At 34.9% G+C, this 26,399-nt stretch overlaps 1 protein-coding gene across 4 annotated transcripts in view; it reads left to right on the forward strand.

The window, feature by feature from the left end:
• Positions 1-25,912, forward strand: part of LOC149798245 (tripartite motif-containing protein 2-like) — a 169,580-nt gene extending 143,668 nt beyond the window's left edge. For all 4 annotated transcript variants that reach the window (XM_089963373.1, XM_089963375.1, XM_089963376.1 and 1 more), the window contains 2 exons: positions 12,030-14,225; positions 19,563-25,912. In XM_089963373.1, coding sequence (XP_089819499.1) covers positions 12,030-14,225; positions 19,563-19,715 — 2,349 coding nt within the window. In that variant the 3' untranslated portion in view covers positions 19,716-25,912. The remainder of the gene's footprint in view (positions 1-12,029; positions 14,226-19,562) is intronic.
• The last annotated feature ends 487 nt before the right edge of the window (positions 25,913-26,399 follow it).

A 26,399-nucleotide genomic window follows, 5' to 3' on the forward strand; every position in this document is an offset into this window, starting at 1 on the left:
GAAAGCAGCCTGTTGACTCAGTTTTATTTGGCCAACAGCTCTTGTTATTAGGTTGGTGTTAAGGGGAGTTGATCTGAGGCCCACTTTGACATCTTGTTTAAAGATTGCAGTGTCTGTAGAAATTGTAATTTATTTGTCATTTCTCAGGATTTATTTCTCTATTGAAGATATGCATACTTTTTTTTAATACACCTTGGCCAATCATGTTATTTTATGTCTGTATGCTACCAATTTCAATTCCAATAAATCAAGTTGTGCACCATCTACACACCTTGTGCAGGGTTTGCACTTGAGGTAAGAAATCCTATCTATTTTCAGGTCTAAAGGTAAAATGCCAAGTCCACTGTGACTGAAAGAACAAAAACGATTTCCTTTTAATACATCTTTTTATACATTTTCTACATCACATAACTGGGCCAAATTTCATGGATTGCTTTCACTTGGGGGTGCTGATTTGGAGGTCAAAATGTCAAGGGTCAAGGTCACTGTGGCTGAAAGCAGAAAAATAGTTTCCACACCACAGAATTAGTTCTATTTTATACACCTGGACAAAATTTTGTGGATGGCTTAGACTTTAAGTACTGATTTGAAGGTCAAAATGTCAAGGGTCAAGGTCACTGTGACTCAAATAAGAACAGTAGTTTCCACACCACAACATTAGTTCTCATTTATAGACCTGGACCAAATTTTATGGACAACTTACACTTAGAGTAAGTAAGAAGATAATGGATTTTGTGGTCAACAAACTAGCAATCTAGTTGACTGTGACTAAAAGAGGAATTGGTTTTTGCACAGCGTGGGCATATAATGTACTATTTACAGTACTCTTGTAACTGAACTTCACTGTTCACATGGCTGATGTATCATATTGGTTCTGTTCTTCTGTTGGATGATCAAATATACAGGATACCCTTGTTGGACCTACATGTACCATTAGCACTCACTTATAAGTCCAGTCAAACTGCAACAACAAAGAACCTGACCTGCCATAGGATAATGCACCTGCAGAACATGGTTTATATTTTCTGTTATACTGATTACTCCTAGCAAACTGTACAGACCCAGATCTGGGGGTGTTTTATGCAACAGCAGATCTGGGTCTGTGCAGTTTTCAGTTGGCCTGGACTTACAAGCAAGTACAGACAGTATCTATAAACAGTTAAACTTATCAGCTGGAAAGTTGTACTGACCCAGGATGAAAAGCTGAATTGATGTATTTTTGTCACTTGATTGAATACATAAACATCAGAACCTTTTTTGATCTTAGCAAATAAGTGAAAGCAATTTAAAGTCAATGAAGGGGAGAAGCAACTAGTTAAGTAGCAGTTTTTTTTTACTTGACTATTTGCCCTCTATGTATCAAAATAAACTGAATGACTAAATGTTGAAGCACTAAGGAAATTACTGAAGGGACAAAATTAGTACAAGAGTTCAAACCAGTATGTTTTATGTGTCATACATGTAATTTGTAATTGGCTGAAAATGTAATTGGACAGTTTCCTGTCTTTGTTACCATATATACTTGTTAAAAGTTGGGTCCAACTCTCTGCACGCTGCATATATCCAGCTTGTTGGGAGTAATCAGTAGAACAAACAACATAGACCCTGATCTGCTGATGTGACAGTCGATACAGATATATGTTGCTTGCCATAGGACCTGACTTATAAGCAGGTATGTAAGGTAATGAAAAAGAAGCAGTAATTTCTAATTGGATCTATATGGTAGTGAATTTCAAGTCAACTAATGCATGTTTTTTTTAAAAAACAGATATGTATCAAAACTTTCTGATGTGATTCTGTGTCACTTGGTGCAATTTTTATTTATTTATCTGATAATTTTTGATGGAACCTTGCATGTGGAACAGAAAATAGAGAATTCCCCCAATAAATTACAACAGCTCATGAAGATTATGTTACAGTAATTTGTCTAGAAATGTACCTTTAAAACTTCATAGTTTCCAAATTAAAAACAGGCAATATGAACTTTTATTGTCTTATTAAGAAAAAAAGTTTTTTTAAAAAAAAAGCTAGATAGATAGTTAAAGTTAGACTACTCTTTTGGTGTACTTTCCTCATACTGTGTGTGCATGTTAACCTATATGTGACCTTTAGAACAGTTGCATGCTGTTTTCATCATGTGTTGATATTAATTTAACTTCAAAAGGGAGGCAACATCTAAGTTCATTATCATCCAACAATAAAACAAGCTTTTATTACAGTCTATTCTCCACTCTTTCATGAAACTTGTATCGGGAAAAGCACTCAGGGCCATAGAGAATGGTCACAGGCCCTGGGGTAAGAAACACTCGGGCCTCTCCTAGTTCTTGTTCAAACAAAATTTGTGTTTTATAACATTAAAAAGGCCCCCATCATGCGCATGGGCCCCAGGGATATATCCCCAATCCCCCCTCCACCTTGTATCGGCCCTGAAAGTACTGGCCCATATCCTAATTGGGTTGTATATTTCAGTATTGGGGAGGTTTTACTCCAAGGTACATGTACTTGGATGTGATCCTCTTTTTGCTGATATGAAAGCATCTTCATTGTCCTTTAATCAGTCATCAAGATATGTTATTTTGCATTACATGTACTGACCTTATATGCTAATGTAATTTTGTGTAGGTATTATTGAAGTTTTTTGTCTTTACATTTTTCAACATTCACATGTCAAAATCACTTAGTATAGTGACTTGAATTTTCTGTCAGAATATCCTGGTAAAGACTGAGTAATTTATTCCACTGAATGAGGCTGCTGTCATAAGGGAGATAATTGACATTTTTTTTGATAACACAAATACAAACACCAATAACATTAATGTTTTTAGATCAGTTTGTATCCAGCATATCAACCTCTGATTCAGGTTTATATCCAGTACAAAAAACAACTTTCAATTTAAGTCCATATCCAGCATATCAGACAACCTCTGATTCATGTCCATATCCAGCATATCAAACAACCTCTGAATCATGTCCTTTTCCAGCCTATCAAACAACTTCAGATTCATGTACATATCCAGCTTATCAAGCAACCTCCAATTCATGTCCATATTCAGCATATCAAACAACCTCTGATTTTTGTCCATATTCAGTATATCAAACAACCTCGGATTCATGTACATATCCAGCATATCAAACAACCTCAAATTTATGTCCATATTCAGTATATCAATCAACCTCTGATTTATGTCCATATTCAGTATATCAAACAACATCAGATTCATGTCCATATTCAGCCTATCAAACAACCTCTGATTTAGGTCCATCTCCAGCATATCAAACAACCTCTGATTTATGTCCATATCCAGCATATTCAACAACCTCTGTTTCAGGTCCATCTTCAACATATCAAACAACCTCTGATTCAGATCCATCTCCATGATATCAAACAATCTCTGATTCTTGTCCATGTCCAGCATATCAAACAACCTCTGATTTATGTCCATATTCAGCATATCAAACAACATCAGATTCATGTACATATCCAGTTTAGCAAGCAACCTCCAATTCATGTCCATATTCAGCCTACAAACAACCTCTGATTCAGGCCCATTTCCAGCATATCAAACAACCTCTGATTCATGTCCATATCCAGCATATCAAACAACCTCAGATTTATGTCCATATTCAACATATCAAACAACCTCAGTTTCTTGTACATATCGAGCTTATCAAGCAACCTCCAATTCATGTCCATATTCAGCCTACAAACAACCTCTAATTCAGGCCCATTTCCAGCATATCAAACAACCTCTGATTCATGTCCATATCCAGCATATCAAACAACCTCAAATTTATGTCCATATTCAGTATATCAAACAACATCAGATTCATGTACATATCCAGCTTATCAAGTAACCTCCAATTCATGTCCATATTCAGCCTACAAACAACCTCTGATTCAGGCCCATAATTCCAGCATATCAAACAACCTGATTCTTGTCCATATCCAGCATATCAAACAACCTCAGATTTATGTCCATATTCAGCATATCAAATAACCTCAGTTTCTTGTACATATCGAGCTTATCAAGCAACCTCCAATTCATGTCCATATTCAGCCTATCAAACAACCTCTGATTCAGGTCCCTCTTCAGCATATCAAACAACCTCTGATTTATGTCCATATCCAGCATATTCAACAACCTCTGTTTCAGGTCCCTCTCCAGCATATCAAACAACCTCTGATTCAGGTCCCTCTCCAGCATATCAAACAACCTCTGATTCAGGTCCCTCTCCAGCATATCAAACAACCTCTGATTCAGGTCCATATCCAGCACATTAAAAATCCTCCAATACAGGTCTATATCAAGCATTTCAGCATGAACAAATGGTTATACGAATCTCAAGAATGTTTCAATCATTCTTCCATCTTGGTTTTGTATTTTGGAACAAGTGAGAGCCTGAAAATATTAGCATTTTGTAACCTTGAATAAAATCTGAGAGTGTCAATATCCTTCCTTATACTAAAGCCATGTTTTGACCCTAAGGTTCTTATGCTGTCAGTAGAGGTGCCTTTAACGAGGTTCAAAATGAACTTTTTTCTGTACTGGCAGCATTTTGATAGTTGTAATATTTTCAGCTAGCAAACTTAAGGTTTTTTTCAGTGTCATTTAGCATATGTCATATTTTGAATCATATATTCAAATGAGAGACTTTTTGTTCTTTTTTCAAATAGTGATTTACTGCCATATCAGAGTTGTTGCAATTTCAAGCTCTGTTGATCCTGCGTGATAAACATAGTTTGATACCTGGTTTATAACAAAGGAAACACTCTTGCTTTGTGTTTCATTTTTTTCCCCTTTTATTCACAATGCTTTGCACTGCAGGTAACCTTTTTGTGAGCTTTTTTCTGACTAATTTTGTTAACAGTATTATGTCAGTACAAGTCGTTTCATGGGATGTTGCTCTATGGACAGCATATCGTTTTTACCTTTGTGTGATAAATTTGTAGCAATAAGGACATGTCAGCTGTGATTGACATTTCTTTCCCAAGTTTTTTTAATCAGGATACAGCTTGGATGTAAACTAAAGGAAAGTAAATGATTCAGACTATTTTTTTCTTTCTTGCAGGAACAGGTACTTCAATAGGCAAGTGTAACAATAAAAAAGTAGATTGTCACAAAGTACCTGTAACTTGATAATTTCCATCCCCCACCTACCATTAAGACGTGTAAGAGAATGAGAAAGTTTGGTTCCCAAAGGCATCAATGTTCATCAGCTTGTATTTGTATCAGCAGTGTACCATATGTATTTGTATCAGCAGTGTACCATATGTATTTGTATCATCAGTGTACCATATGTATTTGCTTTTAAGTCGAGATCTGATCGTCGGTTTCATAATGCATCTGCAGATTAGGGTCTTTGTTGTTTGTTCTACCGATTAGTCTTAACAAACTGCACAGAATCAGATCTGCTGGTGCATTATGGGATGGCAGATTTGGGTCTGTGTAGTTTGCAGTTGGACGTGTCCTATAAGCGAGTATGTAGAGTTTATTCACTATGGGTATATTCATTTATCATGGGACCACTCCGGTGGCCTAGTGGTTTGAGTGTCCGCCTTGGATGCAGGAGATCGTGGGTTCGATCCCCGGTCGAGTCATACCAAAGACTTACAAAAATGGCACTTACAGCTTCCTCGCTTGGCGCTCAGCATTAAGAGGTTAGTGTTAGGACTGGTCGGCCTGGTGTCAGGATAACGTGACTGGGTGGGACATCAAGCTACATGTCTGCGGCATGATGCCCCAGTGCTAGACATCACTATAAAACTGTCACATTGCAGGCATCTTTGCAATATGACTGAAACATTGTTAAAGCTATGTTAAAAGTCCAAATCACACACACACACATTTATCATGGTCTTTTGGGTTGGTCCATCCATAACAGTTGCTTGCCAAGGTCATAACATTGTTAACAGTTGAAAAAACTTAAATGAAAATTTGCTGCAGTATATATTAAGACTAAATGGCATGGCATGTATCATAGTCATGCCACCTGCCTCAAGGTAAAAATCATGCCCATGGAAAATGTAATTCTTTAACTTATCTGGAGTGCAGCTTTTGAACTGCTGAATATATTTTGATTGAAATTTAAATAAAACTGTAACCTGATATATATCTTGACAGTGTATTGCATATTCAGCTATACCCATTGCCCTAGGGTCGATGTCACAACAAGGGATAATTTAAGTCGGTGACCTGTTTCCATTACCATGCTGTCACTTTTTAACCCTTACATACATTTTCATGAAATTTTTCTAATGGCCCTCACTTTGTCATACAGAAGTCATGTTCCTAGCTTAAAAGTCAAGGTCATTAGCAGAGCAAAAGGTTACCAGATGGGTGTATCACATGCTGTTTTGGGTATTTGTGTTTAATTTTTTTAAAAGTGTTACTGTTACATTAAGTAATTAGTGAACAGAACAAAAATTATTGATTGAGAAGTTAGTCATCCAGAGCAAACTTTTTCACTGGCATTTTCATATCAGAGAACAGGTAATGAATGATCACAGAAAAATGTGTTTGGACAGAATTCTTTGTTCCATGTAACCCAATTGTTCTCTCACACATTGTCTGATAGACATTTTTATTTCTGTGACTGGGGAAGAAAATTTTGTATTGTTTAATGTAAATCTTAGAAAGGTCTGTACTGTATTTTACTTGCCAAAAGTTAAATTTGTGTGCAGTGCAGTTGTTGAGGCTTCATTGTCTTAGAACTAATGACTGTCTGGTTAGTTAAGTACAACATGTATAATTGGTTCCCGTAGGTTTTCATACACTTCATTTGGCAACAGTTTCTACACTTGTGTAATTCTGCCACCCTAGGAAGCACAAAATAATATTTTTTTTAAAAAGTTAGTTTCTGTTTACAATACCAGAGCAAATCAACCTTGACACACAGCTAGATGCCATTTGGTAGATGAATTGTATATGATGTGTTGATGTATCTTAAAAGGTTTCTTCTGTCTGATTTTGGGGGAGTTTTCTCCATATTTTGGAGGTCAGTTTTTGCATCTCCCAGCAGTAAATTCTTGTAACCAGCATAGCTTACATGAATATTTCAACATTTCTAATGCAGTGTGATATGTATATTGTCTCACTGAATGTGTCTTTGATGGGTTTTGTCATTTCAATTCTACTTACAGGTAGAGTTATGCACCATGAAAATTAACTTCATATCATTATATGGGATATTGTTGGCAACTAGTTACACAGCACACGAACCATTAAAGATATTCTTGTATGGTTTTCCATAAACTTTGTCTCATAGACTGGGACGTGCCCTTTAGGAGTTTTGTTTCATCAGTTCCATATTGGACTGAGTTATGGCCCTTGACAATTAATTAAACATCTTAACATGAGATGTCACATGTAATTGGCACAGCTCAAGAATTCTTCGGCATATTCTGATGCAGTTTGGTACAAACATGGTCCCTTTGACCAACATGGTCCCTTTGACCTGCATGTACCTTTTATGGGTTTATTCTTGTTTGCCCCATTGGAACAGTTATGCCACTTGTCAAGAAAATTATTGTCTTTACATGGAAAATGCACAAGAATCATTTTACATATTCTAATGGAATTTGATAATAAGATTTTCTCATAGACCAAGATGTGCATTTCATGGGTTTTGTCTTGTCTACACCCTTTGAGTTCTGGCTCTTGTTAGTCACTGAATATTTGTATGTGAGATGCTGCTATAACCAACATTGCTTAGTAATCACCTGACATATTCTGATGCAGTTTGGTGTGAACATAGCTTCATAGACCTACAGTAATTGTCTCATAAACTCTATTTTGGACAAAGTTATGGCTCTTATTTATTGTCATATCTTTATATGGGTTGTTCCATGCATTGATAAAGTCTTGAAAGAGTTGGATTGCAAGTATTCCACATCATTTAGAGGAAGTGTGGTCCCAGAATGATTATTTGCTCTTAACTTTGGTTTCCCAACACAAGTGTTTCTGTCTAAGGCATTAGAGAGCAAACTGTAATGAGCAGGTCCATTTGCAATAATAATAAAAATAATAAATATGATAATAATAATAATATTAAATACTTTGTTTGATTAGGGCATCTCAGTTATAATATTCTGTTTTCCCTCAGATGCATTAAGTTTAAAAGCACGAAGTTTATACCATATATATTTGCTTTAATTGAGTCAAACTGTAAATAACAAAGATCCTGATCAGCTATATAATAATGTGCCTGCAGATCAGGGTCTATGTTGTTTGTTCTTCTGATTCCCCATAACAAACTGCACAGACCCAAATATCCTGGCACATTATGTGGTGCCAGATTTGGATCTGTGCAGTTTGCTGTTGGAATGGACTTCTAAAAAGAATATAATACAAAATGATATTCATTAGCAGAGTGAGTTGGAGTGCATGTATTTCAATATTTAACATGACAACTGCTTTCCAGATTATAGTTATACAATTTGTTCTGAACATGTTTAGATTTGTTCCTGAGCTAATTGCTTTGAAGAGCTCATTCAGTAAAATAGCACAAGTGCACACAAATGAGTTTATAAAAGTATTTGAGTTGAAAATGGTTTTCAGCAATTACCGTTTGTACCAACACAGACCAAGGTGAGTAGGCAGTGATGGGCAGAATGAGTGCTTTAGGCCACTTGGGTCTCTTTGGGCCATCATCGATATGTTGCAGATGGTTTCAAAGTACAGACACACTTGTGTTTGCATAACAAATTGGTACAATTCTGAGGTGTCTTTAAATGATTCTGACACAGTCTGAGAGCATGATTATATTTATTTTTTAAGGCTATTGTCTCCTAATTGGGGGACACACACAAAACATGTATCAACTTTTTGCTGAGGCTTAATATTCAGTCAGACTGGCAGATGTTCAATACAGATGTGCATTGTAAATATATGCACCTTGAACTATTGATAACATGATATATATCGCTTTCAGCATAGGGGTGAGAAAAAGATTTTCAACAGATATATATTTATATTTTTATGAGAATAATTAGCTTACAGAGCATTAATACAATAACCATACCATTAATACAGATTAACCATACCATTATTACAGATTGACCATACAATTAATACAAATAAACCATACCATTAATACTGATTAACCATACCATTAATACTGATTAATCCTACCATTACTACAGATTAACCATACCATTAATACAGATTAACCATACCATTATTACAGATTGACCATACAATTAATACAAATAAACCATACCATTAATAATGATTAACCATACCATTAATACTGATTAATCCTACCATTACTACAGATTAACCATACCATTAATACAGATTAACCATAAAACATATACAACTTAACTATACCATAAATACAAAATGAACCATACGATTAACACAGATTAACCATACCATTAATTCAAATGAACCATACCATTAATATAGATTAATCCTACCATTAATACTGATTAACCATAACACAAATACAACTTAACCATACCATTAATACAAATGAACCATACCATTAATACAGATTAACCATACCATTAATACTGATTAATCCTACCATTAATACAGATTAACCATACCATTAATTCAAATGAACCATACCATTAATACAGATTGACCATACGATTAATACAAATGAACCATACCATTAATACAGATTAACCATACCATTAATACTGATTAATCCTTCCATTAATACAGATTAACCATACCATTAATTCAAATGAACCATACCATTAACACAGATTGACCATACAATTAATTCAAATGAACCATACCATTATTATAGATGAATAATACATGCTTATTTGGACAGCATGTACAGCTAGTAATATTAACAAACATTGCCATTGAAGGAATATTTTTCATTTGTATGAATGGTGAGGAATCTTTTTAGAAAGTGAATAATACATAGGTACCGTAGCTTCTTTACTGTCAGTTTTGTGCACATGAAGCTAAAAGTAAAGCTTTCTCCAAGTACTTATTTTATTTACTTACACTAACTCTATGAAATCTTAAATCTTTCAGATTAAATCTGGTGCTGTGAATAAAAGAAATGTGCAAGGGAAATGGGTGTGGAAGAAATGCAAATATTGACTTTAATTTCAATCTCAAATATACTTCCAAATTTGAATGCTAATCACCATGTGTAATTGGAAGATGAGGTATACAAAATTGAAAATAAAATTACATGCCATCTATACTCACTAGTAAGTAGAGTCCATCTGCAGCCAACATGGATCAAGATCTGCCATTGTGTGATGTGCCAGCAGATTAGGGTCTGTGTTTATTCTACTGGTTACCATATATACTTGCTTATAAGTTGAATCAAACTGCAAGCAACAAAGATCCTAATCTGCCATATCATAATGCGCCTGCAGACCAGGGTCTGTGTTGTTTGTTCTAGTGCTTACACCTAACAAACTGCATAGACCCAGATTGACCAGCGCATTATGTGACAGCAAATCTTTGTGCAATTTGCAGTTGAACTTATAAGTGTGTAGTTGGACTTGACTTATAAGTGAGTAGTGGGACTTGACTTATAAGTGAATATATATGTTACACTTAGCAAACTGCATAGACCCAGCTCTGCCAGTGCATTATGTGACAGAAAATCTTAGTCTGTGCAATTTGCATTTGGACTTGACTTATATGTTACACTTAGCAAACTGTATAGACAAAGATCTGCAGCACATTATGCAATGGCAGATTGGTCTGTCCAGTTTGCAGATGAAGCTGATTTGTAAGTTAGAATATCTGGTATGTAATTTAGTCACTGGAAAAATGTAATTTTTAGATATCATTGAATTTTTTATACCTTTGCCATTACATAAATTCATAATTTTCTTCATATGGTTGATAGGTCCAGCTAGTATTGTATCCTTTGCATATGATGCTATTTTAAGGATTAACCTTAAAATAATCTTTGTGTATGTTATTATAATTTTTGGAGACTTGGATGGCCAAGTGGTCTAATGCACTAACCTTTGCAGATCACATCACATCTCTGTCCATATGGATTCAAGCCTCATCTCAGCCAATGTGGGTGCGTGAAAAAACTTGCCATTAGCTTCCAGTGGGTCAGTGGTTCTGCATAAGTCTTTCCTCCACAAAAATGACTGCCATATTTAGTCTTATCACATGCTGAAAGATGTTTTATATCCACAAAACTAAAGCAAACTAACTAGTTTGTCAGAATATTTGGCTTGCCTGAGAAAATAAAGGCAAAACATGGGTACCATTTTTCTATTGGCAGTGTTGATGTTTTCTTTGTTAGTGTCATTGTTTGCACTGAGTTTCTGCAACACTATGAACTGTTATGAAAATTTGATGGGTGCTAATTGCAGGTAAAAAGAGGTCACAAGGACCTACTTTCATATTCCAGTGACTTAGCGGGTTAGTTTGAATAATACCTCATCAGAGCTTGCGAGACTACCCTGAGGAAAGTTTTGTTGCCCACTATGTGGAATTCATTTATAACAAAACCTCTCAAATCCTGCAAACTTTGTTGCTGAAACAGTGTCATGCAAAAGCAGGATTTTCATAATTGTCCTTTAGGTAATAGCTGAACAAGTTTTTAACACATCATCACAGGTTGAAAATCAGACTTTTACAAAAAACACAAGGAAAGAAAGATATGTTGGGAAATTCATTTTTTTTCTTCTCCATATGACAAATTTATCAAGATCCCATTAATTTTGCAGATGATAAGGCCAGTGGAACCACTTTACAGTAGACATAAATTGCTAAAGAATTCCCAAGGTCTTGTTAACTTTTTGTTGACTACACAATTTTTGTGCAACAGACTTCTGTGATTATTAAAATTTTAAAAGCATTTTTCTTTTTCATTATTTAATATGAGAGAATTGAAATCACCTCATTTTTTTCACAAAGTCTTTAGTGTAATGAAACATGAAGGTAAAAGATGATGTCATGCTGATGAGATCATAATGATATGATCATCGTATTTCAAGCTGCACACCAACACTGATTTTACGGAAGTGGAGTAGGTTTTGGCAGTGCACCATTGCTTACGTAATTTTCTTTCTTTATTTGCAGGTCACCCTTTGTGATGGTGGACCTTTTGACATGGCGAATCTCCCTGTTGTACAGCAGATTGACCGTGATTTCCTGAATTGTGGAATTTGTCTTGGCCGTTACAAGAAGCCCAAAGTTCTGCCGTGTCTACATACTTTCTGTGAACATTGCCTTACTGACTACATTCCAGCAGAGAGTCTTTCTGTGACTTGTCCAATCTGTCGACAGCAGTCCATTTTACCTCTTGATGGAGTAAATGCCTTACAAACCAATTTCTTCATAACAAACTTAATGGAAGTTGTAGGTCAGCCAAATGTGTGTGGTATGTGTGAAGATGATCAGAATAAACCCGGAACAAAATGCACAGACTGTTCACAATATCTCTGTGATAAATGTGTTTCTGAACATTTAGGATTGATGGATTCAAAAGAACACAATATTGTGAGCTTGACAGAAATTGCCTGTATGGCTAATGGTGGAGAAACAAAATTAGTTTGTCCAAATCATGCAGGCAATCCCATTTTGTACTACTGTACATCATGTGAAACAGCTGTGTGTAAGGACTGTACTGTAGTTGAACACATGGGTCATGTCACCATACAACTCACTGATGCTATCCAGGAACACAAGACAACATTGCAAGACCTGATCAAGCGAGCACGTTCACAAGTGCCATCTATAAATGTAGCAATTTCTACGGTAACCAAAGTAATTGAAAATCTGGACCAAAAACATAAAACTGCTGAAAAACAAATTACAGAGACATTTGATGATCTGATTCAGTTGATGCTGGAGCGGAAAAAGGTCTTATTGTCAGAACTCAGTGAAGCATACACTAGCAAACACCAAACCCTATCTGATCAGAAAGATATTCTGGAAAATATTCTAACTAGAATAGGCAACTGCTGTGAATTCACTGAAGACACCATTGGTCATGGGAGTGAAACCGAGATCCTCTTTGTGAAGAAGGAAATGGCTGATAAGCTAAGAGATTTTGCTGGTCTTAAACTACAGTACCAGCCAGAAGAAAATGAGTGCCTGTTGTTTGATACAGCCCATTTTCAGGGCCTGAAGAAGTCCATGAGCAACCTTGGCTACATACGCAGTAACAGTGCTGTTGCTTTCGAAACCACTGCCACAGGTGATGGTCTTAAGACCGCCTATGTGAACCGACCAGCAATCATCACAATCACAACCAAAGATCGTAATGGAGAACTTGTCAAGATTGGCCAGGCCTGCATAGAGTCAGAGTTAAAAGCCACAAATGGAGACCGGATCATCCCTGCAATTAGTGACCAGTACAATGGCTCCTATGAACTTGTATACTTGATACCAATGGAGGGAGATTACATAATGGACATCAAGCTGTTTGGCCAACACATTAAGGGGTCACCCTTCAAGGTCCGAGCTCTTTCTGGAGGAGAGGACATGGACGTCATGGGATGTTCATCCAGGATTCCACGCACTGTTGTGAAGCAGAAGGGAACAAAGCGACCATCCAGCTCAAGGTCTCATGGGTCCAACAGGAGAAGCAATCCAATCGAAGATGACCTTTTATTTAAGATTGGTGTCAAAGGTCGCAATAAAGGTGAATTTACAAATCCACAAGGGGTATGTGCAATAAATGGAAAGTTTCTTGTTGCTGACAGTACTAACCAAAATGTGCAGGTGTTTTCCACGAAAGGAGAATGCAAGATCAGATTTGGTTCACCTGGCAGGACAGCAGGAAAGCTACAGCGTCCAACTGGAGTGTGTGTAACCATGAATGGCAACTTTTTAGTTGCAGACTATGACAATAAATGGGTCAGTGTCTTTAGCCCAGATGGGAAGTACATTAACAAGATTGGAACTGGGAAGTTGCTGGGACCAAAGGGAATTGCAGTGGACAGGAATGGTCATATCATTGTGGTGGACAATAAAGGAAGTTGCGTGTTCATATTCCAACCAAATGGAAAGTTGATCTCCAAGTTTGGTTCTCGTGGCAATGGCAATCACCAGTTTGCTGGGCCACATTATGTTGCTGTCAATGCCAACAATGACATCATCATTTCAGATTTCCACAATCACTGCATCAAAGTTTTCGACTGTGAGGGAAATTTTCTCTTCAGTTTTGGATCCAATGGTGAGGGCAATGGTCAATTCAATGCTCCCACTGGTGTAGCAATGGATGACAATGGAAATATACTGGTTGCTGACTGGGGAAACTCCAGGATACAGGTAAGAAATATAAATAAATGCCTGTCCTGCAAGACTGTGTACACAAAGTCTTCTGCTTATAAACTTGTGCAGATTTTGATTTAACAAAAATGGATGGGTGTGTATTTTCATTTTTTTTGTACCATCAATTGATTCTGTATCTTCTTTCTTGGCAATAACTCCACTTCTTGGCATTGGACAAAATTTTGTGCTTGTTTGTTTAATGTTTCAAATGAAAATAATCTTAATTTCCTGTGTAATATTGTACAAATTAAATCTCCATTATCTACAATCTAAACAATCCCTACACCTGTGCGTGGGAAAACGGAAATAATGGATATCTGCTGTTGTTTACATTACGTTGTTGGAGTAACTTTTCCTTTTAAAAAAGCCTTTTAGAATATGCATTTGAATCGCTTGCATGCACTTTAGCATGTTTTGTTCAACTTCAGCTGTCAGGGTCACATTTTATTGACTATGATGCATCAACTGCTTTTAGATTAATAAAAGCTCTGTGAATCACTAAAGATGTAAAGATAAACGTTCTTTGGAATTGATTATCCATTCCTGTAGGTACAGTAGGTTTTTATGATCCCAGGTATATAATACAGGCAAATATAGTTATTGCTTTGCCCATCCTTCTGTCTCTCTGACTTAAATATTTTTGGTTCTGGAGTAAAACTCTAAATTGATCATGGTATCTCTCTAAAACTTGGTACACATATAAAACTAGTGGTGTTAATGCACATTTTGCTATTCAAAGATACTCAGTTCCGATATTTACTTTTATGTTTTTGTTTGATTTCTGTGCAGCATTCAATCCTTTATACACTTTCAATTCTCATGTATAATCTCAAACATTTAGGTATGTTGACAAAACTTGGTACAGATGTACCTTTTATTTACCTTTAAAATTTGTAAGTTTCTATGTTTTGTATCCATTTTTCTGGCCATTCAACAATCTATGCATTGTCAACCATTTCATTTTCAGAGTTTAACTTTCAAACTATTCTTGGTATCATATCTCTTTGAAAGTGGTGCATGCATTGGCGGTATCTCTTTGAAAGTGGTGCATGCATTGGCAGTATCTCTTTGAAAGTGGTGCATGCATTGGTGGTATCTCTTTGAAAGTGGTGCATGCATTGGCAGTATCTCTTTGAAAGTGGTGCATGCATTGGCGGTATCTCTTTGAAAGTGGTGCATGCATTGGTGGTATCTCTTTGAAAGTGGTGCATGCATTGGCTGTATCTCTTTGAAAGTGGTGCATGCATTGGCGGTATCTCTTTGAAAGTGGTGCATGCATTGGACTACTGATCCAGATGGGCCTTCACAATTCATCATTTTCAATATTTTTATGTTTTTATATTTTTTTGCCTTTCTATCCATTATCCACATTTTTTTGTTTTTCAGTTTAACTCTCAAACTGTTTAAATAGTTTAAGATATCTTTATTTGGCACAAATATTAGAGTAGTAGTGTAGGTGTACCTTTTGATTAGAGTAGTAGTGTAGGTGTACCTTTTGATTAGAGTAGTAGTGTAGGTGTACCTTTTGATTAGAGTAGCAGTGTAGGTGTACCTTTTGATTAGAGTAGTAGTGTAGGTGTACCTTTTGCTGTTCAGTATTTTGACATGTTCATCTGTTTGTCCAGCCATCCATTATCCACACTTTAGTTTTTTAGGGCAAATCACATACAGTATCTCATTGAAATTGTATACACTTTTGGGACAAGTGGTGTAGATGTACACTTTTGGGACAAGTGGTGTAGATGTACACTTTTTGGACTAGTGTTGATGTACTAATACTTTTTGAATGAATGGTGTAGATGTACACTTTTTGGACTAGTGTATATATGTACACTTTTTGGACTAGAGGTGAAGATGTACACTTTTTGTACTAGCAGTGTAGATGTACACTTATTGAACTGGTAGTGTAGATGTACACTTTTTGGACTAGTGGTATAAATGTTCACTTTTTGGACTAGTGGTGTATATGTACACTTTTGGACAAGTGATGAAGATGTACGCTTTTTGTACTAGCAGTGTAGATGTACACTTAGTGAACAACTGGTGTAGATGTGGGTGTGTGCTATTTTTGATTCTTCAGTTTCAGTATTTTATATATTTTTTTGTTTTGTCCATCCAGTTATCATTAACACTGAGCAGAGCTCAAAGCTATTCAAGGCATTTCTATGAATCTTAGTACACACATTAGACCACTGTTCTATGAATCTTAGTACATATATTAGACCAGTGTTCTATGAATTTTAGTACACATATTAGACCAGTGTTCTATGAATCTTAGTACACATATTAGACCAGTGTTCTATGAATCTTAGTACACATATTAGACCAGTGTTCTATGAATCTTAGTACACATATTAGACCAGTGTTCTATGAATCTTCATACACATATTAGACCAGTGTTCTATGAATCTTAGTACACATATTAGACCAGTATTCTATGAATCTTAGTACACATATTTGACTGGTGTTCTATGAATTTTAGTACACATATTAGACCAGTGTTCTATGAATCTTAGTACACATATTAGTCCAGTGTTCTTTGAATCTTAGTACACATGTTAGACCAGTGTTCTATGAATCTTAGTACACATATTAGACCAGTGTTCTATGAATCTTAGTACACATATTTGACTGGTGTTCTATGAATTTTAGTACACATATTAGACAAGTGTTCTATGAATCTTAGTGTACATATTAGACCAGTTTTCTATGAAACTTAGTACACATATTAGACCAGTGTTCTATGAATCTTAGTACACATATTAGACCGGTGTTCTATGAATTTTAGTACACATATTTGACTGGTGTTCTATGAATTTTAGTACACATATTAGACCAGTGTTCTATGAATCTTAGTACACATATTAGACCAGTGTTCTTTGGATCTTAGTACACATATTGGACCAATACTGGACAAATCTTAGTGCACATATTCAACCATTGCTTTGTGAATCTTAGTACACACATTAGACCTGTTCTGCATGAATTTTAGTACATATATGACACCTGTGCTCTGTGAATCTTAGTACACACATTAGACCTGTGCTCCAAAATGAGATGTGCATTTTGATATTCTCATTTTTCCAGTTTAAATATTTTTAGTTTTATCCATTTGTCCTTTCAGCCATTGTTCACAATTGTTTCTGGGACAAAGCTCCAACACTGTTTAAGATATCTCTGTGAAGTATGGTTCACATATCAGATTACTGACATTGATTAGCATTATGCTATTTACAGTTTTTCAGTTTTAAATATAGTAATATTAATGTGTCTGTTCATTGTCTGTCCACCATTCATTTTATTATTTCTGGAGCAAAATTTATGACGTCTTTCTCTTTGTACATATGAACTTTCAGTATACGAAATCTTAAACATATTCTCTCTTCTATCAGACATTCCTGAAAATTAGTTTTCAAGGGACTTGTATTTTCAGCCAATAGAGTATCAGTCCATTCAATGGACTTGTATTTTTGGCGAATAGCACATCAGTCCCTTTGAGAGACTTGTATTTTTCAGTCAAAAGAGCATCAGTCCCTTTGAGAGACTTGTATTTTCAGTCAAAAGAGCATCAGTTCATCTGAGAGACTTGTATTTTCAGTCAAAAGAGTATTAGTTCATTTGAGAGACTTGTATTTTCAGTCAGAAGAGCATCAGTCTATTTGAGGGACTTGTATTTTCAGTCAAAAGAGTATCAGTCCATTTGAGAGACTTGTATTTTCAGTCAAAAGAGTATCAGTCCATTTGAGAGACTTGTATTTTCAGTCAAAAGAGTATCAGTCCATTTGAGGGACTTGTAGTTTTAGCCAATATTGCATCAGTACCTTCCAGGTACTTTTATTTTCTTTTAAATCAACAAGAACACAATTGTTATTCAATAGAATACATTGAGACATAATTCACATGGTCAGGAAATCTGTGTTTTACTCATTTGCTAAAGGTTTTGCTTTCCAAATTCTTTTTCCACATTAGTGTCTGTTTTTGATTTCTTTAATTTTTAGAGACATCTAAAAGATGCACTTAATTGAAATGTGAATATGAAGTTCTCACAAGACCAGTTTTCATTAGTTTTTCTCTTTGTTGTATCCTGCTAAAATAGATTGCATTTATCTTATCATTATCTGATATCCATTATATTTGAAATGTGAACATTCCTGGTGAAAAAAAAAGCTCTTGGATTTATAGAATATCCTCAGTGACTTTTGGTGTTAGAAGGATTCATCCATGTCAGGCATATGGTGTATTGTTTACACTGTCTTACTGAACACAGTTTACATTTTAAATAATAGTCACTTTTCATATTTATCTCTCTTGGCCTTTTGATGATGTAAATTGAGTCCAACTATGTTTTTTTCTGTCTTGCATATATCTTGTAAAATAACAATCACTGCAGTTAAAATTATAAGCACATTTATCAAACTTGTCGAGGATTCATTTCTGTGAGACAGTTTAGTGGATATAGTGTAAAGCAATTTTACCTTATATAGTTTCTGAGTCAAATGTTAAGGACATGACCAAGTACAGTTAAGATGTACCAAAAACAGCTTGACAATGTACCAAACACAATTACAGCTAGGATGTACCAAAAACAGCTTGTACCAAACACAATTACAGTTAGGATGTACCTGAAAAACAGCTTGTACCAAACACAATTACAGTTAGGATGTACCAAAAACAGCTTGTACCAGACACATGCAGCAAGCATATAGGACTGTTCATAGATGCATGAAGATCCTATGGCATCAAACCATTTCAATGGCATTGATTATGATAACCAATACATTAAAAGAAATGATCAGGTGATTGTTGCTCTAATACGAGCTTGATGTGATATGACTGGTATTTGTCATGGACATAAATCCTTTTCAGTGACGGTTTATTGCCATGTCTTTAATAGCTTGCCAAAGAGACTGACAGTTGATGTGTTTAAGCTGTTCCTAATGGGTTTTTATAACTAACCTCAAATACACTCATGTCTACTTGAGGTGAGTTGAAATTAAAATTCCAAATATCTTTTTTTTTCTACAGTCATCTAGGTAGGACTGATTTCCCAAATTTCCAAATTTGGATCAGAAGCAAAGTGACTGCAGCATCTTAAATTGAGCCAGGCATCTCCATACAGCATTAACAGTATAATCTGTCTGTCTGACTGTCTGTCCATCAATCCATTCATACCTTGCAACCTAAATAACCCAGTAGCCATTTGTCATATTTTATTGTGATTAAGATGCAAGTTTCTTTATTCTCACAGTTATTAGTAATTTCCTTTCTGTGGTTAAATAGTTTGGCAGTTAATGCATGAAATGGGAATCATTGTATATTATCATATTTTTGCAGGTATTCGACAACAATGGCTCCTTCCTGACCTATGTCAACACCTCAGCAGATCCCTTGTATGGTCCCCAGGGACTGGCTGTAACTAAAGATGGCCATATTCTGGTGGCAGACTCTGGCAACCACTGTGTTAAGATTTACAAGTATCTTCAATAAGAAACTAACAGCGCTATCACCACAGCATAAAAGGAACATCATCCATCAGCAGGGACGAGAACATCAGTACACAATTTCAATGACAAGAGGAACAGCGTCCACCTGTTGAGACAAAATTGTGAGCCATCTGCATGTAAAAGAGGAACATAATCTGCAGGGACATGGGGAAAAATATTATGCAGGTATGAGGCACATCATCCACATGCAGGGATGAAAGGACCATCATGAATATGCAGGGATGAAAGAACCATCATCCAGATGCAGGGATGAAAGAACCATCATCCACAAGCAGGGATGAATTTAAAAGGACCATCATCGCTATGCAGAAACTAGAGCAATATGTCTGCAGAGTCAAGAGGAACATCATCCATATGTTGATGCTGGAGAGACATTAATATGTTTTAGCTCAGACCTAGCAACATTTCTGAACAAGATGGAAATTATCATCTGCTTCAACAGGAGGGACTAGCCCATCTTTTTGGGACAGAAATTACATTCCTAGTGAAAATTCGACTGCAATTGCAGTGAAATAACACTGTAACTGAAAATTTTGGTTAAAATATTAGTGAGATTTCAATGAAACTTTTGGCAAGATCTCTCTTAAAATTCCTAAACTTTTGTTTAGATTTCACTTAAATGTTGATCAAACCTTTGACTGAAAGTTTGGTGAGATCTCACTAAAAGTGTGACCAAAACTTTCATTGACATTTCATTAAATAACCAGTAAAATTTCACTAAAATAGTGAAATTTCGGAGTTACTTTAGAGTATTTTGCTGAAATTTCAGTAATTTTTCATTGTTGTTTTAAGGTTTCAAGTGGGATAATGGATTTGATTTATACAGCACTTTATTAACTACTGTAATAGATCAGTATAAACGAAACAAAATTGTACAGTTGTTATATCACATACATGAGATACTGCATCACAGTTAGTACATTCATAGGTCCAGTCTGCAGTACATAGACTGGTACATAGTCTACAGTACATAGACTGGTACATAGTCTACAGTACATAGACTGGACTTATGAATGCACAAACTGTGATGCTTTAATTGTGATCACTTGAATGAGCCCTCAATCCATAAGCAGTCATGGCAAATGGTTATCATGATAAATTTACACTTGTTTTACTCAGAACTCTCAAACAACTGGAGTATTTTGCTAATATAACATAAGATCACTCGTGACATTGAAGTATGATTCTCCTTTTGGGAAATGAAAACTCCGCAAAGATATGACCATTTTTGATAGACATGGGTATCTGGCAACAATATAAAAACTTCCCCGCCAGTGATCTATGTGATGTCCCTCCTTAGACTCTGGATGGGAATAAGTTTGGAATTATATTACTTCCAAATCATCCTGGTCGAATTCCTTGTCATTTGACACATTAGATGCTGCTGTTGAGTTGGTAATAGTAGTTAAAATCTTGATGGCAACATTCTAGTCCTGGCGTTTAGTTTTCATGCAAATTGACCAGTTACATACGTTCCTATTGACTGTGCATTATGCCATCCTCATTTCCATACATTTTTCAAACTGTTATTCAAACTTTTGTGTCTCTTTCATGCTTGAAAATTGGAAACGTCATGTTTAGCAAGCGTGTTTTTCCCCATCAATTTTTGTTAAGCAAAGATTCATTGGGCAAGTACAAACTTTTGACTAATCAGAAATCTCTTTACAGTGATCATCTGTTAAATAATATGTGGAATGAATACAGTTATAAGGATTCTTGTGGAATGGACCGGACAAACCATTATTTGAAAACTGGATCAGAGATGATATAAAAATTGGTCCATATCATGGAAAATCAGGTTCAGATCAGGAGAAAAGCAAGTTCTTGTTTTGAAAAGGAAACCAATCTTGTCATCTGTGGGCAGTTAAATCCAATTTAAGTTAAAAAATGGAAAAGTAATAAGAAAAAATGTGGAAAGAAATGAACAATAAAATTAGAGCTTTCAGAAATGGGAAATATGTTTTGCTGAATATTATTCAAAATGTGCAGGAAACAAAAAATAAATTATATTAAAATAGAATTGAGGTTCGTTTTTTATATCAGTGAAGTCGGTTTCTCATTGATATTTTTTTAGTGAAATTTGAATCATGTATTCTCACTGATATTTTTGGAAATTTTGGCAAGATCTCATGGAAATTTAACTAAAATTAAGTGAAATACCATAATTTTGATGATGTTTGAACATCTCAGAGAGTTCCACTGAACTTTCACTCTTCTGATTCTGCTAGGAAACCCACATTAAGTCAATTCTTAAACGATAATGGATAATGCCTGGAAACCTCCATTGACCTAACAAGCTTAAATGTAGCTGCATTTCCATGAATGGACACTAATCCTCATACACGTCTAATTGTCAGATTTGCACGCTTCCCAGATTAAACATCAGTTGTTTAGGTTACATGAACCATTTATTGACCAAATTTCTTGACAGTTTTTTGGCCATACTTTTTTTCATATTCATTAGAAATTCAGTAATATATTTATACTTGATTCATTGAAGTGCTTTTGCATCATCATGGATGCTCTTCAGGTAGGTATATTACATTTGTAAATAAATAATTTGATGTTATTTGTTCACATAATTTAATATATACATTGTAAAAATTATTTACTGATAATGAATAATTTAGAGCAGAAAAGAACTTAATTTCATATGCACTCTAAATCCAGGTCTTAATAGTTCTGATTATTCAAGATTCATGAAAACTTAAGGTGGGATACTTCTTCATACAGACTTAAAGTGGGATACTTCTTCATACAGACTTAAAGTGGGATACTTCTTCATACAAACTTAAAGTGGGATACTTCTTCATACAGACTTAAAGTGGGATACTTCTTCATACAGACTTAAAGTGGAATACTTCTTCATACAGACTTAAAGTGGGAGACTTCTTCATACAGACTTAAAGTGGGAGACTTCTTCATACAAACTTAAAGTGGGATTCTTCTTCATACAAACTTAAAGTGGGATTCTTCTTCATACAAACTTAAAGTGGGAGACTTCTTCATACAAACTTAAAGTGGGAGACTTCTTCATACAAACTTAAAGTGGGATTCTTCTTCATACAAACTTAAAGTGGGAGACTTCTTCATACAAACTTAAAGTGGGAGACTTCTTCATACAAACTTAAAGTGGGAGACTTCTTCATACAAACTTAAAGTGGGAGACTTCTTCATACAAATTTAAAGTGGGATTCTTCTTCATACATTATATCAATCTGCAGATACATTTAGGATAAAAACCCTCTTTCCATTGAATTTTTAAAGAAATACTTTGTTTTACCTTAATGGAATAATCCATACATTGTATCAGTTTCTTGATATGCTTTCAAAGCACATTGTACAGGACTGTATTCCGTGCTTTTCTAACCAGTTTTAAATTATTTTATTTAGCCTCAGACTGTTAGATGTGTCAGATAGTTCTGTCAAGTTATGCTAATGTCATCTTGTATACGTTACTGTTGTATATAGATGTAATTATATGTAGCATGCTCCATAAACATTGATGTAGTTGACATAATAATGACATCAAATTATTTATTTCCATAAATACTTTGCAAGTTTAATGTACCTACCTGAGGAGAGATCATCCATGATGATAATGTGAACTAGCCTGAAAGCTTTTAATTTGAAATGCTGTAAAAAATCTCTTTTCTGCCTATGGCAGATGTCTCTGAATTTTAGATATACTGGCAAGTCATAATGTAAAATGTCGCCTGCAGTTTCCTAATGTTATTGTTATAAAGGTCATGTGACTTAATTATTGGTGAACATAGATATGCATCAACAAAAGCAGTCAGTTGCAGAAAAGTTCATGGTCAGGGCCACAAGGGTTTTGATGTTTATCTAAGTGAAATATTCTCTAGATATTCTTGTTTTACATTACACTTTTTCTTATCCTTCATTTAAGCTTACATTTCAGTAAATATTTGTTGTTGATACATGTATTTTTTGTGACTGGGATCAGTTTTAATCGGGATCAAGGTTTAAAATTTTATAAAAATATGATTATGTTTATCACTGTTAGAATTGACATGGAGTTTTACTTTGGTTGTAAGCAATTCATGTCATGTTTGTTGCTCTTAGTTATTTTACATTCCAAAGTTAATTTAATTTTAAACTGCTATTTTATATCTTTAGATGCATGTTTTTATGATATTGGTTGTTTCTCAAGATTGTATTTTTCCTTTGTTTTATTATGAATTCAAAGGGACACAATGAATTAATTAGTCTGTTTCTCCACTTTTCATTTTAAATGCAGAGCTTATGTGAACAGTTCTGTTTTAGGTTATTCAGCAGTTAACAAAATAAGACAGTATATTGACAGAATAAGACAATATTTTGACAGTATGACAGTATATTAACAGAACAAGACAGTATTTTGACAGAAGATGACAGCATATTGATATAATAAGTCAGATATGAATAGAGTATGACAGTATATTGACAGAATGACAGTATATTAATAGAATAATATTGACAAAATAAGACCGTATATTTAAAGAATAAGACAGTATTAGGACAGAAATATCACAGTATGCTGACAGAATAAGACTATATTGACACAGTTTGATAATATTGACAGAATAAGACGGTATATTGACACAATAAGACAGTATTTTGACATTACTGAATAACCATAACATCTCTCCTGAACCAAATGAGAAATATCGGTGGATTTAGAGGGTTTGGTCAGCTGCTGCCCCATTTCTGGATCCACCCCTGAACAAGCTCTCAAAACTTGCTCTTTCTTTTTCTTACTTTCTTGTTGTTTCTTTCATGACACTTGGAAATTCAGGAACATAATTGATATGCTTAAAATTTATTTTTGGTGGTTATAAAAACATGGAAGAATGTTAGAATCATAAGTAAAATTTCTTCAAAAATTTGCTTAAGGTAGTTTGTTTATATTGAAAATAAAAGTTAGTGTACTTCTTACAAAGTTAATTTTATCACAACATATATTCATATTAAAACTCCCATGCTTTTAATTGATTGTCCTCCACCTTTTTGAAGAAACATGGGGGACATAGCATGCATATTTCTCTCCATCCATATGTCCATCATAATTTTGCTTCTGCTCTTTAACTTTAAAGCCATTAGAGATTAAGGGATGAAATTTGATACATTTATAGATTATCACTAGAAGGTCTGTCAAATTTTGCATTGGGTTCCCATCTTCAAGGTCAAGGTCTTGGTTCAATTAATTTCATTTCTATCTGACTTTAACTCATTACAAAATTTATGGATGAAATTTGGTATACTTATGCAGCATACTAAATGGTGTATTGTGTGCTGCATTTGGGTTCTTTTTGCTTGGTCAAGATCACAGCTAAATATTTTACATGTTTCATCACTTTCCCGTCTGCTCAATTTTAAAGCTGCTTGAGATTAGGGGATGAAACTAAGTATACCCATACATCGTGACCAAAAGGTGTGTCACTTAACACATTGGAAAACACTCACTATTTTCCATTTTGCCATCACACTTTCCCATCGAATCTAAAAATTAAAAGTCATTTGAGATTAACGGATGAAACTTGACATACATCATCACATGAATGTGTGTAATCACCACATTGGGGATCCTATCTTCAAAATCATGATTCATCATTTTTGGTTTTTATCAATCTTTTGCTTCTATTCTTAATTTTAATTTCTACTTGGTATAGCTACATCATAACTTAAACACAATGACACATGCCACATTTTAGGATCCAATGTTCAAAGTCAAGGTCACAGGACAGTCTTTAAGTTTCATTCATGTTTTTCCTTGGTCTTTGATCAAGGTCATACCAGGCAGGTGTACTTGTATAATATACTATTCACAGTACATGTACTAATTTTATTATAGAAAATTTAGGAGGCAGGCTGCTCTGGGCTTAATGTGGGAGAAATACAGTATTGATGCAGCTTGTTCCCGTAACAGTGAAATATTGGCTGCCATTTGTTAACAGATATTGGCATATATTCGCTCAATCTGATATATGTCATGTTGTGGATATTGTATGCAAGTTGAACTTAATGTGATTTAGTTAACATGTGCTTGAAAATAATTGTATCAAGATTTGTTGTGGAAGTGAAGTTTTAAATGACATTGGATGTTTTATGTGTATTGCTACCAGTATATGTTTACAAAGATATAATTGTGTCTGTAATAAAATCTATGAATATGGTAAATTTCAGCAGTTTTCTTTTTACATTAGTTAGACGTACCATAGATTGCCATGTCTACATTCAAGAAAGCTTAAAATTATGTTCTCAAGTACCGTCATTTCTCATAAGTCAAGTCAAACTGCAAACAGCAGAGATCTTCATCAGCAGTAGTATAATGTGCCCATAGATAAGGGTCTGTGCTGTTGGTTCTACTGACCCAGATCTGCAAGCAAATTATGCAACAGCAGATTTTGGTCTGTGCAGTATGTAGTTGAACTCGACTTGTGAGTATATATGGTAATTCATTTTACCACCCAGTCACTGGGCTGTAAACATTGAAAGGTTGTTGTTGTCATTTTAAGCCCACCTGCACAAAGTATAGAAGAGCTGTGCTTTACAGTTAGCGTCATTGTTACTGTGTTGTCATCTGCAGTCACATTAAAACTTGGTATAAATGTTTTTATTTTTGCCTGAAAATTGGTCACAGTTATCCTTGAATCATTCTGAACTT

This window comes from Sinohyriopsis cumingii, chromosome 6, assembly GCF_028554795.1.
Source record: "Sinohyriopsis cumingii isolate HCF-2022 chromosome 6, ASM2855479v2, whole genome shotgun sequence".
Lineage (NCBI taxonomy): Eukaryota > Metazoa > Mollusca > Bivalvia > Unionida > Unionidae > Sinohyriopsis > Sinohyriopsis cumingii.